Source organism: Choloepus didactylus, chromosome 20 (assembly GCF_015220235.1).
Source record: "Choloepus didactylus isolate mChoDid1 chromosome 20, mChoDid1.pri, whole genome shotgun sequence".
NCBI lineage: Eukaryota > Metazoa > Chordata > Mammalia > Pilosa > Megalonychidae > Choloepus > Choloepus didactylus.
This window is the reverse complement of record NC_051326.1, coordinates 52112830-52131876: the sequence shown is the minus strand read 5'-3', so window position 1 is coordinate 52131876 and position 19047 is coordinate 52112830. Positions and strand designations below refer to the sequence as shown.

The following is a 19047-nucleotide window of genomic DNA, read 5'->3' as shown; positions in this document are numbered from 1 at the left end:
TTGAGTGTATCCACCACATTTTGTTTATCCATTCATTTGACGACAGGCATCTGGGTTGTTTCCACCTTTTGGATGTTGTGAATAATGCTGCTATGAACACTGGTGTACAAGTATCTGTTTGAGACCCTCTTTTTACTTTCTTTGGGTATATGCCAAGAAGTGGAATCACTGGGTCATATGGTAATCCTATATTGAATTTTTGAGGAATTGCCATAATTCCATAATGGCTGCACCATTTTATTTTCCCACCAACAATGCACTGGAGTTCCAATTTCTCCTCATCTTCTCCAACACTTGTAATTTCCATTTTTAAAATAATAGCTGAACTAGAACCTAAGATGGTGGCTAGGAAAGACAGGGCAAAGAAACACCTCCATGAAAAATACTAGATAAAAGCCAGAAAGTGACCCAGAACACCAGTTCCAGTGATGCACCAGCTGGACAAGGTCTGCTAAATCCACAGGGACCATGCACTTGGTGAAACCGGGCGTCTGCATTCTGAAATGAGAGAGTAAGCCACTGACTATCTGGCAGCCATGCTGTGGTGTGGGGAAACCAAGAGTTGGGGTTTGGAGGCAGATTAGTTCTTTTTAAAAAAAAAAAAAAAAAAAAGTGGCTGCAGATACGGCAGCGAGAACTGCACAGCGAAGCATGGCAGGAATGGGCTGTGCAAACGCCTCAATATCTGGCATGGAAGATAGCCTTTCACACACCTGCTGATAATTGTCTCGGAGTGAGGAAGGCAGAGGTTAGCCAAAAGGGGGAAAAACCACGCCCCTTGCAGGCATCTTCCCGGAGGGCTGGGAATGCTCCTACCCGGCAGCCAAGGCCACAGCCAAGAGCTGTGACAAGAAACCCAGTGTGACAGGGGGTGTTTCCAGTGGCACGTGCACACGCCACAGTGTCAGGCATGGACAATAGCCTCTCACGCACCCACAGCTAATTTTCCCAGAGCTGGGAAGGCGGATCTGTGCAAAAAGGGGGGAAATTGGCACTCCCCATTCAGCCATCCTTACAGCAGGCTGGGAACACACCTACATGGCACAGCGGCCCAGAACTTCCCTTGAGAGATGGTGTGCACTTGTGACGCAGCATAACTTTCCCTCAGCAGAGGCCCTAGAAGGGCACCGCTTGGAAGATGGACCTACTCAGAAACCCCAGGGACCATAAGCCAATATGAAACACTTGTGGATCAGCGGCAGAGACAATCTGTGGTGAGACTGAAATGAAGGTTTAGACTCTTGCAACAGCCTTAAACCTCCAGGAACACCTGGGAGGTTTGATTAGTAAAGCTGCTCTCCCTCCCCAACCACTCAGACACATGCCCCACATTCAGGGCAGACAGCACTTTTTAACAACACACCCAAACTTGGTGCACCAATTGGACCCCACAAGAATCAGACCCCCACACACCACAAAGACAAAGTTGGGGAGAACTGACTTGAGGGGAATAGGTGACTCGCAGATGCCATCTGCTGGTTAGTTAGAGAAAGTGTATGCACCAAGATGTAGATCTGACAAATTAGAGATTAGTCTTTGAATAATCCTACATATCCTAAAAGAACCCTAGCAAGTAAAGCAAATGCCAAGAGGCCAAAAACAACAGAAAATTTTAAAGCTTATGATAAAACCAGATGATATAGATAACTCAAACCCAAACACCCAAATCAAAAGATCAGAGGAGACACAGTACTTGGAGCAATTAATCAAAGAACTAAAGACAAACAACGAGAGCATGGCACAGGATACAAAGGACATGAAGAAGAGCATGGCACAGGATATAAAGGACATGAAGAAGACCCTAGAAGAGCATAAAGAAGATACTGCAAGAGTAAATAAAAAAAAATAGATGATCTTATGGAAATAAACTGTTGACCAAATTAAAAAGATTCTGGATACTCATAGTACAAGACTAGTGGAAGCTGAACAGCTAATTAGCGACCTTGAGGACCACAGAATGGAAAATGAAAGAATGGGGAAAAAAATCAAAAAAATCAGAACAGACCTCAGGGATATGATAGGTAAAATAAAACATCCAAATATAAGACTCTTAGTGTCCCAGAAGGGGAAGAGAAGGGTAAAGGTCTAGAAAGAATATTCAAAGAAATTGTTGGGGAAAACTTCTCAAACCTTCTACACAATATAAATACACAAAGCATAAATGCCCAGAGAACTCCAAATAGTATAAATCCAAATAAACCCACTCCAAGACATATTCTGATCAGACTGTCAAATACTGAAGAGAAGGAGCAAGTTCTGAAAGCAGCAAGAGAAAAGCAATTCACCAATTACAAAGGAAACAACAGAAGACTAAGTAGTGACTACTCAGCAGCCACCATGAAGGCTAGAAGGCAGTGGCATGACATACTTAAAATTCTGAGAGAAAAAAAATTTCCAACCAAGAATATTTTATCCAGCAAAGCTCTCCTTCAAATTTGAGGGAGAGCTTAAATTTTTCACAGACAAACAAATGCTGAGAGACTTTGCTAATAAAAGTCCTGCCCTACTTCAGATACTAAAGGGAGCCCTACCAACAGAGAAACCAAGAAAGGAGAGATATGGAGAAAGGTTCAGTACTAAAGAGATTCAATATTGGTTCAATGAAGGACATTAAGAGAGAGAGGGGATAAAATATATCTGACAAACATAAACCACAGGATAGGATGGCTGATTCAAGAAATGCCTTCACAGTAATAACATTGAATGTAAATGGATTAAACTCCCCAATTAAAAGATATAGATTGGCAGAATGGATCAAAAAATATGAACCATCAATATGTTGTATACAAGGACTCATCTTAGACACAGGGACACAAAGGAATTGAAAGTAAAAGGATGGAAAAAATATTTCATGCAAGCTCCAGTCAAAAGAAAGCAGGAGTAGCAATATTAATCTCAGATAAAATAGACTTTAAATGCAAGGATGTTAGGAGAGACAAAGAAGGCCACTACATACAAAAAAAACAAAAGGGGCAATTCAACAAGAATAAATTACAATCATAAATGTTTATGCACCCAATCATGGTGCCACAAAATACATGAGACCAATACTGGCAAAACTAAAGTATGCAATGGATGTTTCCAAAATAATTGTGGGAGACTTCAACACATCATTCTCTCCTATAGATAGATCAACCAGACAGAAGACCAATAAGGAAATTGAAAACCTAAACAATCTGATAAATGAATTTGATTTAATAGACATATATAGAACATCACATCCCAAATCACCAGAATACACATTCTTCTCTAGTGATCATGGAACTTTCTCCAGAATAGACCATATGCTGGGACATAAAACAAGCCTCAATAAATTTAAAAAATTGAAATTATTTAAAGCACATTCTCTGACCACAATGGAATACAATTAGAAGTCAATAACCATCAGAGACTTAGAAAATTCACAAACACCTGGAGGTTAAACAACACACTCCTAAAATAAATGGTTTATAATGTAGAATGAAGGGGAACTAGCAATAGAGAGCAATTAATGGAGGGGGAACAATGACCCAATAAGAACAGATAAGCTATCATGCGTAAATTTAACGTTCTGGGAATGCCCAGGAATGACTATGGTTTGTTAATTTCTGATGAGTATGGTAGGAACAAGTACACACAAATGTTGCTATATTATGTTATTTTCTTGGGGTAGAGTAGGAACATGTTGGAAGTAAAGTAGTTATTTTAGGTTAGTTGTCTTTTTCTTACTCCCTTGTTACAGTTTGTTTGAAATGTTTTTTTATTGCATATCTTTCTTTAAAAAAATTTGTTTTGATATAGTTAATTTAAAAAAAGAGTTAATTAGGAGTTAATGACAATCAATGCAATGTATGATACTGGAGTGGATCTAAGAATGGAGGAGAAAAGCTCGAAGGAGGCATAAGGAAAAATTGGAACATAGAATTAAAGTTTTATATCCATATTAATTTTCTTGAATTAACTGCAGTTAAGTTAATGACATAAGTAAATATCCTTGTTCGTAGGAAATGTACATCAAGAGTTATGAGTTGAAGGAGTATAATATATGCATCCTGCTCTCGAATGTTCAGAAGATGATAAATGGGAAGGTAGATAATTGATAGAAAGATAATAGATATAGTTGAAAGAAAAGGGGGGAGGGAAGGAAGGAAGAAAGGAAGGAAAAAAGGAAGGTAGGAAGAAAGGAAGGAAGGAAGGAGAAAAAAAGGTACTACAAAGGTAGCAAAATGTAAAATTGGTAGCTACAGATATCTGAGGGTGGGGGGGTGTTGGAGTTCTCTGTATGGGGTTTGTATTGTATTTGCAACTGTCCTATATGTTTGAAATTATTTCAAAATAAAAATTAAAAATAATAATAATAATAGCCATCCTTGTGGGTATGAAGTTGTATCTCACTGTGGTTTTGATTTGCATTTGTCTAATGGCTAATGACATTGAACATCTTTTCATAAGCTTATTGGTCATTTGTATATCCTTTTTGGGAAAATGCTGTTCAAGTCCTTTGCTCATTTTTTAAATTGGGTTATTTGTCTTTTTGTTGTTGTGTTGTATATCTTTATAAAGCATGGATATTAAACCTTTATCTGATATTTGCTTTGCAACTATTTTATTCCATTCTGACAGTTATTTTTTCACTTTCTTGATAATGGCCTTTGATATGCAAAGACTTTTAATTTTGATGAAGTTGAATTTATCCATTTTCTTTTGTTGCTTGTGATTTTGCATCTAATAATGGATTGCCAAATCCCCTATGCTACCTTCTAAGAGTTTTATCGTTTTAGCTCTTATATTTAGGTTCTTGATCCATTTTGAGTTAATTTTTGTATATGGTGTGAGACAGGGGTCCACATTCATTCTTTTACATGTGGATAACCAGTTTACCCAATACCATTGGCTGAAGAGAATATTCTTTTCCCACAAAATGTACTTGGCACCCTTGTTGACCTGGCATCGTGGGACGGAGAACATCTTCTTGACCAAAAGGGGGATGTGAAAGGAAATGAAATAAGCTTCAGTGGCAGAGAGATTCCAAAAGGAACCGAGAGGTCACTCTGGTGGACACTCTTACGCACACTTTAGACAACCCTTTTTAGGTTCTAAAGAATTGGGGTAGCTGGTGGTGGATACCTGAAACTATCAAACTACAACCCAGAACCCATGAATCTCGAAGACAATTGTATAAAAATGTAGCTTATGAGGGGTGACAATGGGATTGGGAAAGCCATTAGGACTACACTCCACTTTGTCTAGTCTATGGATGGATGAGTAGAAAAATAGGGGAAGGAAACAAACAAACAGACAAAGGTACCCAGTGTTCTTTTTTACTTCAATTGCTCTTTTTCACTTTAATTATTATTCTTGTTATTTTTGTGTGTGCGCTAATGAAGGTGTCAGGGATTGATTTAGGTGATGAATGTACAACTATGTAATGGTACTGTGAACAATCGAATGTACGATTTGTTTTGTATGACTGCATGGTATGTGAATATATCTCAATAAAATGAAGATTAAAAAAAAAGTTAAAAAAAAAAAAAAGAAAAGAAATTGACCACAGATGTGTGGATTTATTTCTGGACATTTGATTCTATTCCATTGTTCTATTTGCCTATTCTTGTGCCAGTGCCACATTGTTTTGATAACTATAGCTTTGTAGTAAGTTTTGAAATTGGGAAGTGTAGTCCTTGAGAACCCAGTGATTTTCAATATTCAGGATTCTTCTCTTTAATTCCCCACCCCCACCCAACTCCATTATTAACCACAATTGCCACTGATTCTCATACATCAATTGTATTGTCTTCCTGGTTCAACTCCTACCCCTTACTGAGTTTCCTAATAGGAGAATCTGCAAAGTGATCATAGAGTCCTGGTGTGATACTGAAGTGCAAGTGCTAAATGAGGCTGGTCAGTCCTCACCCTTGTTAGGAGAGAGGTTCCATGAGGCAGAAATGCACTCAGAGCCGACTGACACCAGGCACCATCAGCACAAGCTGATGCCATCCCACCATCCATCCATCCCTGCATCCATCCATCCCTGTATCCATCCATCCATCCATTCATCCCACCACCCATCCATCCATCTACTCATCCACCTGAGAGTGATCCCTACAGGTGAGGCAGCCAAAGTAGATTCAAGGAAAAGAATTACACATTCTCAGAAGGATAGTGCTAGAAAAGACCTCAGAGATTATCCACCCCAAACTCTAGTGTTCAAACTCCAGAACTGAAATCCAGAAATATTTAATGATTCTCCAAATACCAATCACACAGCTAAGTAAAAGAGCTTGGACTAAACCCCCACAGTAAGTTTACTCTAGCAGATGGCCTAGTAGGAGTGAGGTAATTAGGTCAGACAAACATTGTTAATCAAAATGATCCCTGGTATTTTTATAAGATAATGACTGGCCACTATTTAGTACATTTCCTTCAAATTAAAACAGGCAACATGAAACCAAAACAAACCCTTGCCAAGTATCCAAGACTCTTTTTTTATTATGTTTGAATATATCATCCCATTGATGTAAAATTGCAATATGTGTAACAATATATATAAAAGGTTGGTCACTGAACTATTAATAAAGGTAATCTCCTCTGGTGGGATACTTACTTCCTTCTTCATAGTTTCAGAATAAAAAACAATAATTCTACAGCAAAAAATAAATAAGCATCATTGTGTAGTTCAAATCTTGTACATAGGAACTCCAAAAGGGAGTATCTGCACTTCACATAAAGGCCTGCCTATATTAACTATGGAAAAATTCACTGGTACCGAACTCAAAGACTATTTCTGCAATTACTTAGAGAAAATGCAGAAAATGTAGACACACCATCAAGAAACTTTATAGTCCTGAGAAAAATGCCAGTCATTTTAAAACCTAGTTCAGTTTGTATAGTCGGATTCAGGGCACTACTGAATCAAAGACAAGAAATGCTTTTGGTTCAAGAATTGGTGAATGACAAGTATCTGGGAATACGTATATTTTCTTAAAAATAACTGGCAAGGAAGAGAATAAGGAGAATAGAAACTCCTCCTCTCTGTTAATTCATGAAAATCAATAATAAATACAATGTCTCATTTTGCATTTATAAAGCATGTAAACAAATGTCATCCCTTTTGATTTTTTTACAATTTCCTTGTAATTGTTGCAAGGCAGATATAATTATGCCAGTTTTACAGGTGAGAAAAACTGAGTCCCACAAAGATAAAAATATAGTCTGAGAAATGGAGTCAATACAGGAATTGGAGTAGCTCCTTTGTGTCCCAACTTTGATTCAAATCTAGAACTTCTGATCTTAACTTCAGTGCTTTTTCAAGTGCTAATTTCCAAGTGGTTTTCAATTTTGCTATCCCTAAAACATAGTCTTGGACCCTGAAAGAAAACAGAAATCTCCAACTAGATGTTTGGTGGTACCTGATTTCCAAATTACATTCTGCAACCCTTGTTTCTCCCTTGTGACTATATTCAACCTCCAAGAATGATGATGATGAGCATCTCCAAACAGCTCCTTTGTTCTCCTGATAACTACCTGGTGTCCAGTAATTGGCAGGAAGCACCAGCCACTGCCCCATCATAAGTGCACATTACTTGAGGAGGAAAATATGAAAGACATATCTTTGTATTCCTCATAGAGTACATCACAGGGTTGAGCACACAGAGGTCTTTGGATAAGCACTCATTTTAATAAACTGAACTAGAAAAGACAGGATGAATCTGCCCATAGCATGGCCACTGAGGATCCATTTATTTTATAACCAACATAAAGCAAGTGGGGAAGAAGGAGATTGTGATAAAATTTCCTCACTAAATTCTCAACTCACTGTAACTACCCCAATAGGCTTCTTGCTAGTGCTTGGTAAAAATCGAATGGCTCTTCGGGGATATCTGTTGTCTCATGGATTAAATATATATTTAATATGATATTAATATTTAATATGTATGTATACAGATTCTTGGGTCTACCCCAGCCATACTGAATCATAATCTCTGGATAACCCTAGATTTTAAGAGTTGTTCAATTAATGATGATAATCAGGTTTGGAAATCACTGATTTAGTGAAATCTCAGTATATATCAAGAACTACACAGCATGCTGCAACTCTGTAACATATCCCTAAAAACTGCTAGTATGTTATATATGAGGAGGAGCTCACTAGGAAATTTAGAAATTGAAGTTTTATAAAGTTGGGCTCTATTTAATATCAGAGCCTACAGGGTGAAAGCAATTTTCTCTGAAGAAACTGTCAGGGGGACCATGAAATTCCTGTGCCCCTTCTCTATTTTTTATGTCTCTAAACTTCATATGGCAAATCAGGTTCCTCTTGCCTACCAATGTTAATTGTTGCTGGTGGCTGCCTGGATTGCTAAATTGATAAACTGGAGTGAATTCAGTGGAAAAGAGAGCTAAGACTGTGCTACACTGACAGGGCTTGCCACAGCTGCCAGAACCAGGGGAGAAGGAACATGGGAGACCTTTAGCAAAAAGGATGAGGAGCAAACTGAAGGGGACAATGATCCTAAAATTGGGTAACGCATCATTCTTCTGGTGCTGATTACTGCTGATTCTAAAATTAAGGTGGACTCGAGGTTCAGCATGAAATAAGATGATCAACGCTTTATCAAATATTCTAGATGTTGGGATAAAAAATGCCCTATTAGTTTTAAAGATAATAAGACTCCTATAAGACACAATTACTAGTTTTCAAACTTAATTATATAGCACATTTTCATTTAGCTTTAGTAAGCACTCTCACATACAGTACTTTATTGGAGCCCCACTTTAACCCTGTGACAAAGATAGCATAACTAGTATTCACATTCCATAGACACTGTACATGCTTATTAAGCCCCAAACTGATCCTGAGAGAAATTAAGTACTAAGGAGTTTGATTATGTGTTTTGTATATTTTATTCATATGAAGGAATTGTTTTTCAGCAATTCCTTCCAAAAGAATCAAGTTAAAGTCATTTGGTTCACCCAGCATCATTTAATAATTTTGTGGTGTTATCTACTGAGTACTAGTACTCGATAATTATATTCTTACTTAGAGTTTACTCAAAAGATATAAAACATGAGGAAAATCAACAAAATCAAAATAGGAGTAAATAAATTTGGAAGTGCTGAGATAATACATAGAGCAGAAAGAATGTCCAAAATTGAAAGCCTGTTTACTGTAAGAGAGCATGCAGAGAACTGAACCCCTTTACAATCTGATTCCAAAGCCTGTTTTATGTTATTTGGTTTGGTTTCTTGGAACCGTTAACAAGGTCTTAGCAATCATTACCATGGGGCACTAGATATTTTCTAATTTTTGTAACCTAAAAGACAAGCTTCTTTGAATGAGCAAATAAAAACTTTACAGACAAAACCATTTGTGGGCACAAGATTGAATAAAGCCACTTGCTAGGACAAATAATCTCTTGCCCTTTACTTTATGGTTTCCAGATGTGTGCAGGTATAATCAGCCTATAATTATTTGTCCATGCAAAATAATTGGAGACTGTAAAAGAGCAAAATGGTGGTGGTAGCTCTAACAATGGAGCACCTGAAGTTGGACCATTAGTCTGCTAATTCGGGCAACCTGATCTTTCTCTCTGGATTCTTAAGCCATAGCAAGTTATGTATCTGGAGCTAGTTTTCACTGTGGGTTTCAAGAATACGAAGTGGCAAGCTTATAAAAAAAATCTTCCACACAAGAGGAATTTATCTAAATGATTTCAGTGAGCTGTATGGCTAATTCTTCAGAGATTTAGGCACTTAAACAGCTTATATTGTACAGGGGAAAAGAAGGAGGTCAGTGAAAAGAAGGGAATTGATGATATGGAAAAAAAAAGTGTCTACATGAGAAAGGAGAAAATCATTAAGCAGGGAGATACTCATCCGAGAAAAGCATTAGAGTTAATGCTTGCTCCCAGAATTTCCACCATACTGAAAAACCTGTGTTGTTTGTGGGCCTTATTCCTGGAGCCTGGGATAGGCAAAGAACCCTTAATAAAGCAAAGAGGATTTGTACAAATGTCCCTGATGCCCAACTGCCTGCCAGTTAATAGAGTTCTGAGTGAGAAACCCAACACAGTGTTGTCTATCAAGGGCAGGAGATTCAGCCCAGCAATTGCAGCCAAAGGAACCCATAGTCCACCACAGCCCACTTCCTGCCTATTCCCAGAAGATAAGTCCCTTCCTTCCTTCTTTTCTTCCTTCCTTCCTTTCACATACATTTTAGCACCTATTATACATCTGGGACTATTGTAGGTGCTAGGCCTACAGCAATGAACAAAGCAAATTGTTGCCCTTGGGAAGCTTACATGCTAGTCAGAGACATTTAATTAATAAATAAATAAATGCAGAATATAATGTTAAGAAGTGATTTGTGCAGTGGAGCTTAATGAAAAGGGAGAGGAGTTGAGAGCATAGGTGAGGAAGTTATTACAATGAGAGACCATGTAATCAAAGCTGGGAATAGGGAGATTTGAAGATACGAAAAGTGTGGGATGTTAGGGAGGTTATAATCATCTTAGTGTATGGAAAACATGAAGTGCAGAGAAGGAGCAAGTTGGAAGGTTATCAGGGAGAGGGAAAAGTGACAGAAGATGAGTTTAGAAAAGCAGAAAGAAGGCAGATCATGAAGGAACTATAAGGTCAACTATGTTTCAGAATAATTGGTTTTATAACTTTAGAGTCTCACCTCATTTTTTTTCCATCAGTAAATTATTGAAAAGCTCCTTTCCTGTGTGGCTACTGGGAGTATGCTGAGCAAAGCTTGGCTGCCTGTGTTTCGTTGTTCTTCTAGGCACTACTTTCCTTTGTTCTAATTAAAATGGTCTCCATTTTCCTCTGTGCTCCATAATAATCTGTACCAATTTATAAAGCAGCTAACTCCACATTAACATATAATGTTAAACAGAAATTTGGTTCTATAATCTCAATTAAATTATTGGCTGTGCTAATAATTAACAATACTGAACTTATTTGGAATGGATGCTTGTGCTAGTTTGGATTATGTGAAAAGATATGCTATTAATCTTAATCTGTCTTCCTGTGGGTGTGAATTTATTTGTAAATACGATCATTTGAAGATTTTAATATTAAACTGAGGGTCTAATCCATATGACTGGAGGCCTTACAGAAAGAAAGTCAGAGAAGGCCAGAGGGAAAAGCCAGAAGTCAGCAGAAACCAGAAAAGCAGACAAGGAGAGGGCGATTGCCATGTGACAGGAGGCAGAGGTGCAAGCCAAGGAACCCCAAGGACTGCAGCAAGCCAGCTCCAGACTTCAAGGAAGATGCAAGCCCTGCCAATGCCTTGCCTTGAAGCTTCCAGCCATCAAAACCATGAGATAATAAATGCTTGTTGTTTAAGCCAAACCTAGTGTGGTATCTGTCATAGCAGAATGGCAAACCAAGACATTTGCTGACTGTTTTACAACATTCATAGCTTAATAAAACATTTATAACATCTGTGGCTTATTGAAACTCTTAAATCCTCAGGTACTCTACACAGGGAAAAAAGAGTGAAATTGTCACAAAGTTTCAAGAATATAATTCTATAATTTAAATACCAGTACCTCAATGACTTTACTCATTCCATTGACCCTTATTTTCTTGTTGTTTGAGTTAAAAACATTAGTCACTGTCCCAGGGTCCCAAGATGGCTGAAAAAGCAAATGTGTTACCAAGCTTCTCATTATAACATCAAGTATTTTCAAATTACGGTTTCCAAATTATCTATGAGAACAAAAAATACATATATTTTTTAAATTGCATCTTTTCCATTTTAGAATTTGTTTTATTCTTGAAAACCATTGCTCACTTTAAAATTAGAAGACCATTGCTTTTAAAAAGATGAACTAGGACAGCAGTTTTTATATTCTATCACAGAAATAACTTTGAGAGTCCATGATCTCTGGCCTGAAAAATATTGTACATATTCTTAATTTCAATGGAAGGCATATATCTTTGTTTGTTTACCTGTCAGGTAACCACATAGGATGATTAAGACAAAACTTCCTCACCCCAGGGCTTCCCCCACTGTACAGTTTCAACATCTAACAAATTTAACAGCAAGGAAAGTAGTAAAGATTTCCCTATGCAAATTACAGCCATTCATGTTACTCTGGCATCAGAAATAATGGCCTAATTAAGTCAATTTGTAAAATAAAACAGATAAATATCTTATTATTTTGTTCTGTGATGCCACTGTTTTCCCTTCAAAAATTCTACCAATGTTAGACACCTTTCATGCTCAGGATGGTAGCTTCCAATAACTCAAGGAAAATCCAAAAATCTTTGTATAATTGTTAAACTTATAAGCTTTGGAGTCACAGACTTGGATTCAAATCTTTATTATACTGCTCCCTAGCTGTGTGACTTGGGGCAAGTTTTGTACTCTTCCAAGCCTCAGTTTTTTCATGTGAAAATAACCATGACATTAATATGTCATTTAAGAAGTTGGGTGAAGTTAAAGTTAGAGGACACTCATAAACCATTTAGCTCAGAACTTGGCACAAAATAAGTGTTCACTAATTATCTGTTATTACAACTGCTACCTTTTCTATTACTATCACTATTGCTATTACTACCATGACAACAATTACAGCAAATAATGACATTTTTATTCACCAAATTCAGTATGAATGGGAAATTCTAAGAGTCACACATAGATCACCTTGAAGTAAAGGTTTAGAGGTTTATCAGCAAGATAACAGTTGCTCTGTGCCCTTGTGGCTTGAGGTAGGGCTGATATCATCCTTGGATGTAAGGTTGACACATGAGCTGGGACTGACCATTGAGAGTACACGATGCCCTGGACCATGGTGATTGGTTGATGGATAGGCACATGATTTAAGGAAACTCCACCATAGAATCTTTCCTGAAAACATTTTCCCTGCTAGGATGTAAGCCTGAAAATTTTAGTGTCTAGAACTTGAGGAGAAGCTACCTGAGAAAGAAAATAAACTCTACAAGGCAGCAAGTTTTAACTTTTTTGTTCACTGTTTTATCACCAAACATGTCTGGTACATAGCAGGTTCTCACTAAGTAACTGGACAAAAATACATTAAGCGAATGAAAGCAAAGTAAAACAGGACTGAGAATTGGAGAGATCCATATTTCTGAACACATTTTGTGAACACCCATTCCCCTCAAGGTGACTACACTTGGATACTTTAATTTCCTAAACTAATAGATATCACCACATTTAATAATAACAATAACAACACAAATTTTACTTCTGTCATTTGCAATTAAAAAGTCTTGATGAATACAAAAGAGTTCGATAATCCTTCCAGGATTTACTCTGATGTATCTATTTGTCAGCTGTGACAACAATAGTTAGTTATTTTTCCTTGTCTTTAAGATGATGGATAAACAATATTGGCCTTATGAAGAGACTATCTTTTGTTGAAAAATAATGTTATCCAACTCACATTTATTGCTCCTTATGAGTCTGGGGGCTTGCCTCACATGTAAACAGTTTCATTTTGTTAAGCCTCTTTCCTCCCTACAGTGCCTTTCAAACTTAAGTAGGAAGAAGAATTTGTAGTAATTTTTTAACTAGTCACCCCAAATGATCCAAATGCAGGTGAAGAGACCCTCTTTAGGGCTCCTCCTACTGATCCCAGAAGCCAGTGTCTGTCTTCAAAGATCAAGCCCTGTATAATTGTGACGGTTTGAAAGTATTGTGTCCCCCAAACGCCATTATCTGTGATGTAGTCTTGTGGGGCAGACGTTTTGGTGCTGATTAGATTTGCTTGGAATGTGCCCCACCCAGCTGTGGGTGATGACTCTGATGAGATATTTCCATGGAGGCGTGGCCCCACCCATTCAGGGTGGGCCTTGATCAGTGGAGTCATATAAATGAGCTGACTCAAAGAGAGGGAACTCAGTGCAGCTGTGAGTGACGTCTTGAAGAGGAGCAAGCTTGCTAGAGAGGAACGTCCTGGGAGAAAGCCATTTTGAAACCAGAACTTTGGAGCAGACGCAAGCCACGTGCCTTCCCAGCTAACAGAGGTTTTCCGGACGCCATTGGCCATCCTCCAGTGAAGGTACCCGATTACTGATGTGTTACCTTGGACACTTTATGGCCTTAAGACTGTAACTGTGTAGCCAAATAAACCCCCTTTTTATAAAAGCCAATCCATCTCTGGTGTTTTGCATTCTGCAGCATTAGCAAACTAGAACAATAATAAATAAAACAGAACTTATATACTCAGTGAATGTATGATCTAGAAAGAGAACAAATATTACATAAGCAATGGCATTAAAAGAGAAAATGAAACAAATGCTAAATATCAATAAAAGTTTTGCATTTGTTGAAGCACAAAAAGCAAACAAATTCATAGCCACTGGGGAAGGTAAGGTAGAGCAGGCTTTTTAAAGGAGGTAGCAACACAAAACAGCTTTAAAGGATGAAAAGGATTTTGATAAGTTTGAGAGCAGTGTAAACCCTGAGATTTGATGGTGAATAGTGTCCTCACAGAACAGTAAGTAGTGATACGATCAGAACATAGGGCATGGTGGGTGAGATATAATTAGAAAAAGATCTAAGGAATTTGGTCACAGAGGATATTAAAATGTGCTGAAGCATTTGGACCTATTGAAGAGACCTACAGACAAGGAGGATTTATTCAAGATTTTGAGCAGTGGGGTGAAATGAATTGATCAGGGACTTATAAGTATATCTGTTAGGGAAAAACAGAGAAAGAATGGAAAGTCTAGGCAGAGAGATCACTTTGAAGATCATCTCAATCATCTAAACATGAGTTAAAGGGGGCCTGAATTAGACAGTGGGGATGGAAATTGGACACAGATATTGCAGAAATTGTGGTTGCAATACCAATGGGGCCTGACTGTGTGAAAGACTTGGTACAGCAAAAAAGATGCTCTGATATTTACATCAAATTATGCCTGGCCTCTCCCCATGCTCTGCTTTGCCATTTACCCAAAGTTCTTATCACTAGCAGGTGATGGAAGAAAGCAGAAAAATGAGAGGGAACTGAGCAGTATGGCCAACATGGCGGAACACAGGAGACACAAGAAGCAGGTCCAGCTTCAAAAGCAGTGGATTGCCTTCTGGATTCAAAGTGAGCAAGGGCCAAGAAAAGAAAAAAAGCTTCGTTTACAACCAGGGTGTCTGCAGTTGACTATTACAACAGGCTTTTAAAGATGCAATTCTTCCACCAAGCACTAAAACTAATGAAAATGAAATATGATAAAGACATAAAGAAAGAAAAAGAGAAAGGAAAGGCTGAAAGTGGAAAAGAAGTTAGAAAGAGCAAGAATGAAAATATAAAGGATTGAGATAAAGAAGAAAAAAGAGAAAAAAAGATGGAAAAAGGACGATTCCAAAAAGGATGAAACTCCAGGAACTCCCAAAAAGAAGGAAACTAAGAAAAAATTTAAGCTTGAACCACATGATGATCAAGTTTTTCTGGATGGAAATGAGGCATTTGTGTGGACCTGTGACCCAGTTCACTTTAAAATGTTTGTCATGGGATTAATTCTTGTGATTGCAGTGATAGTGGCAACCCCTTTCCCACTTTGGCCAGCAGAAGTGAGAGTAGATGTTTATTACCTTGGTGTTGCCCCAGGCTGTTTTGCAGCCAGCATTCTCCTCCCTGCTGCTACTCATTGCATTCTGTTCCTCATCATTTGGCTCATAACTGAAGGAAGGTATCACTTTCGCTTCCTGCCAAAGCTGACGGCTGACATGGGCTTCATCGACTCCTTCAGACCTCTACACACACATGAGGACAAAGGACCAAAAGCAGGTTTAAAGAAAGGTGAGAAAGCTGAGGCCAAAAATCAGCAGAATTCTGACAGTAAGGAAAAGTCAGACAGTGAGAAAAAAGATGAGGAAGGAAAAGTAGGACCAGGAAATAACGGAACAGAAAGTTCCAGTGGTGAACAACATTCAGACACAGACAGTGACAGGAGGGAAGGTGATGGACCCCAACACAGGAGTGGAAATGGGAATGATTTTGAAACAATCACAAAAGAGGAACTGGAGCAGCAAACAGATGGGGATGGTGAGGAAGAGGAGGAAGAGGAAGAAAATGATGGAGAAAAAACTAAACCCTCACATGAAACATCATAAACTGACTGTAATTCTGGGACTGAATAAGTGCAAGAAGTTGGATTTTTTATATTGGCCAATCATTAAAATGTATACATGGCTTTTGTAGCATTCTTTAAATCCATTTGCTAAAATGTATTTGACATCAAATTAGTCATCATCAGTTCTTCATTTTATAGACTAATATTATTGGTACAGACTAAAGCCTTTAACACTTAAGTTTTATCCATCGATAATAATTTTACAGTAAATTGATTTCATTCCTTTTGATAGTTTTCATGGATGCACTTTCCACAGTGACATTTAGATTAATGTCATTTTTTGATAGTTGTATGGATTTTTACTGTTAGACTAATCAGAATAAAAGGGATGAAAAGAGAATGACCAACATTTCAGATTATGCATAGTTGTGTAGCCATTTCATATTTTCTTTAAGATGAAATGCTTAAACTTGTTGTTCTTTTGATAGTTAGGCTTCTTTTTTTAATTTTATAAAATTATACCAGGACATTTCTTTTTTAAGATTCTGAGTTAATGGGATTCAAAAGCATTTTGGGAAAACATGTCAACTAGTAATAATGCAGCAATACTTTTAGTTTAGCTACAAATTCTCCTTTTCCAACTTAGGAAATCCAAACTGGTTTGTATATCTGATACAGTAGAAAGATGTTCATAGCAAATGGCATTTGTTGGAAGATGATGCCTCTTCTCCTACCTCCCCAGTTCCTTCTTGTAATATAAAACTTATTCTGTACATAATTTACAAATAAAACATTTTATTTTAATTGTTACTTATTATTTAGACATTTTCTCAAAACTTAAATTTGTCAAATTAAGACCACATAAGTCTTTTTTGAGAAATGCAAGTTTCAATAACCCACAGAACATCTGTGATTGATCTCTCAACAGCAGCTTCAGTTTTGTGCCAAAATTCCATGTAATTGAATATGAGTAAAAACTTATCCTTATGAAATAAAAGCTATAAAAAAACAGACTTACTGTAGCTGTTTGTACACCTTAATGTTCATTTTGATTTATTTTAAGTCTCTACATTGAAGTACTATATTATCAATTCAGAAGGCACTGCTGTGAAAGATAATTTACTGTCCTACAATATCAACATAAAAGGAAAAAGAAAAAAGAAAGCAGAAAAATACTCTAGGCAGTAGTAGTGGCCACTCAAATAAGCAGGATACAACTTACCCATAGAAGATATCTGGTGGCCCTCACTCAGATCTTTTTACTTTTTCTAAGGTAAAATTCTAGTAAATGTGACTATATGTTTTCTAGAGAAGGTGAGAAGGGAGAATCTCCAAGGATAGAATCATAGAGAACAACAGAAATGAGCAGAAATCTTAGGAAAACGTAGATACAGAATATAATGCCAAAAGAGGTAGGTTTTATTTACCTAGAAAAGCTACTTCTTGAGAACACTGCATTCACATACAATGCCAAATAACTGGGGTGCTACTCTACCTGAGTGCACACAAATATGCAAACAACCAAAGGTTAAGCACAATTTAATGTCCACGGGAAAGAAGGTCCATTAGGAAACTTATTAGAGTCCTGTTTATTTTACCTTGGTGAATGTTGATTATTTGTATGTGTTCATTATTTGCTATCAGTGAATGATCATGTGTTTCCATTCACAGATGTTGGCACTTCAGCATCTTTCATCATAAACACTATTCACAGTTAATATGTGCATAGACTTCCATTTGCAAGCAAGGCAATCATTGTAAACTAAGAAATTTTTCTACTCCAGTAGATACTCTAATTAATGAATTTATACATTTCTCTTCTCTCTTCTGGACTTAGACTGTTTTCATTTTAGCCTATCCATTTTATAGCCAAACGGATAGGTACTGTCAAACACCATGAACTGGTGAAATCCATACATTGTTGTCTCTTTTAGAGCTGCATGAAAAGAGCAGAAGCTTAGAATAAGTAGGAATGAGATTGGGTCAGTTGTATATGGCTGCAAGTAGAGCCAGGTTTGCATGAAAGGTTTTCCAAGGGAAAAGGAGAGACCAAGAACCAAGGAGAGCTCCAGTACTTTAACAGAGAGGCAGAAATCAAGTCCGAAGTGAAGGGAGTCTAATCCAGCAAAATAAAATAACTCAAGAGTAGGAGCCCTATCTAGAAGCAGGACACTGGAGAGGGTCCTGGGGTCATGTTTATAGGGTACCCAATGCTTCACCAGGCAGAGAATTAGCTGTTAAGGGTACAAGGGATCAGGCACCACTTTCTCCCACCCTCCTTGTTCAATAGGGGACTGTAACACACTGAATATGAAAGACAGGGCAGGAAAGGAGAGTCTAAATTTGCATATAATTGTGCCTAAGAGTCTCCCCCTGAGTACCTCTTTGTTGCTCAGATGTGGCCCTCTCTCTCTAACTGAGCCACTTCAGCAGGTGAACTCATTACCCTCCTCCCTATGTGGGACCTGACCCCCAGGGGTGTAAATCTCCCTGGCAATGCAGGATATGACTCCCGGGGATGAATCTGGACCCAACATCGTGGGATTGAGAACATCTTCTTGACCAAAAGGGGGATGTGAAATGAAACAAAATAGTTTCAGTTGCTGAAAGACTCCAAATGGAGTTGAGAGGTCACTCTGGTGGACATTCTTATGCACTATATAGATAACAATTCTTAGGTTTTAATGTATCGGATTAGCTAGAAGTAAATACCTAAAACTACCAAACTCCAACCCAGCAGTCTGGACTCCTGAAGACGATTGTATAACGATGTAGATTACAAGGGGTGACAGTGTGATTGTGAAGACCTTGTGGATCACACTCCCTTTACCTAGTTTATGCGTGGATGAGTAGAAAAATGGGGACAAAAACTAAAAGACAAATAGGGTGGGATGGGGGAATGGTTTGGGTGTTCTTTTTTACTTTTATTTTTTATTCTTATTCTGATTCTTTCTGATGTAAGAAAAATGTTCAGAAATAGATTGCGGTGATGAATGAATAATCATATGATCATACTGTGAA

The 19047-nt window shown here is 37.7% G+C and overlaps 1 protein-coding gene across 1 annotated transcript in view; it reads left to right on the top strand.

The window, feature by feature from the left end:
• The window catches only part of LOC119516491 (translocation protein SEC62-like), a 29988-nt gene extending 13922 nt beyond the window's left edge, over positions 1-16066 (top strand). The window contains 2 exon segments of the mRNA XM_037812797.1: positions 14998-15266; positions 15268-16066. Coding sequence (XP_037668725.1) covers positions 14998-15266; positions 15268-16066 — 1068 coding nt within the window.
• Positions 16067-19047: the final 2981 nt, after the last annotated feature.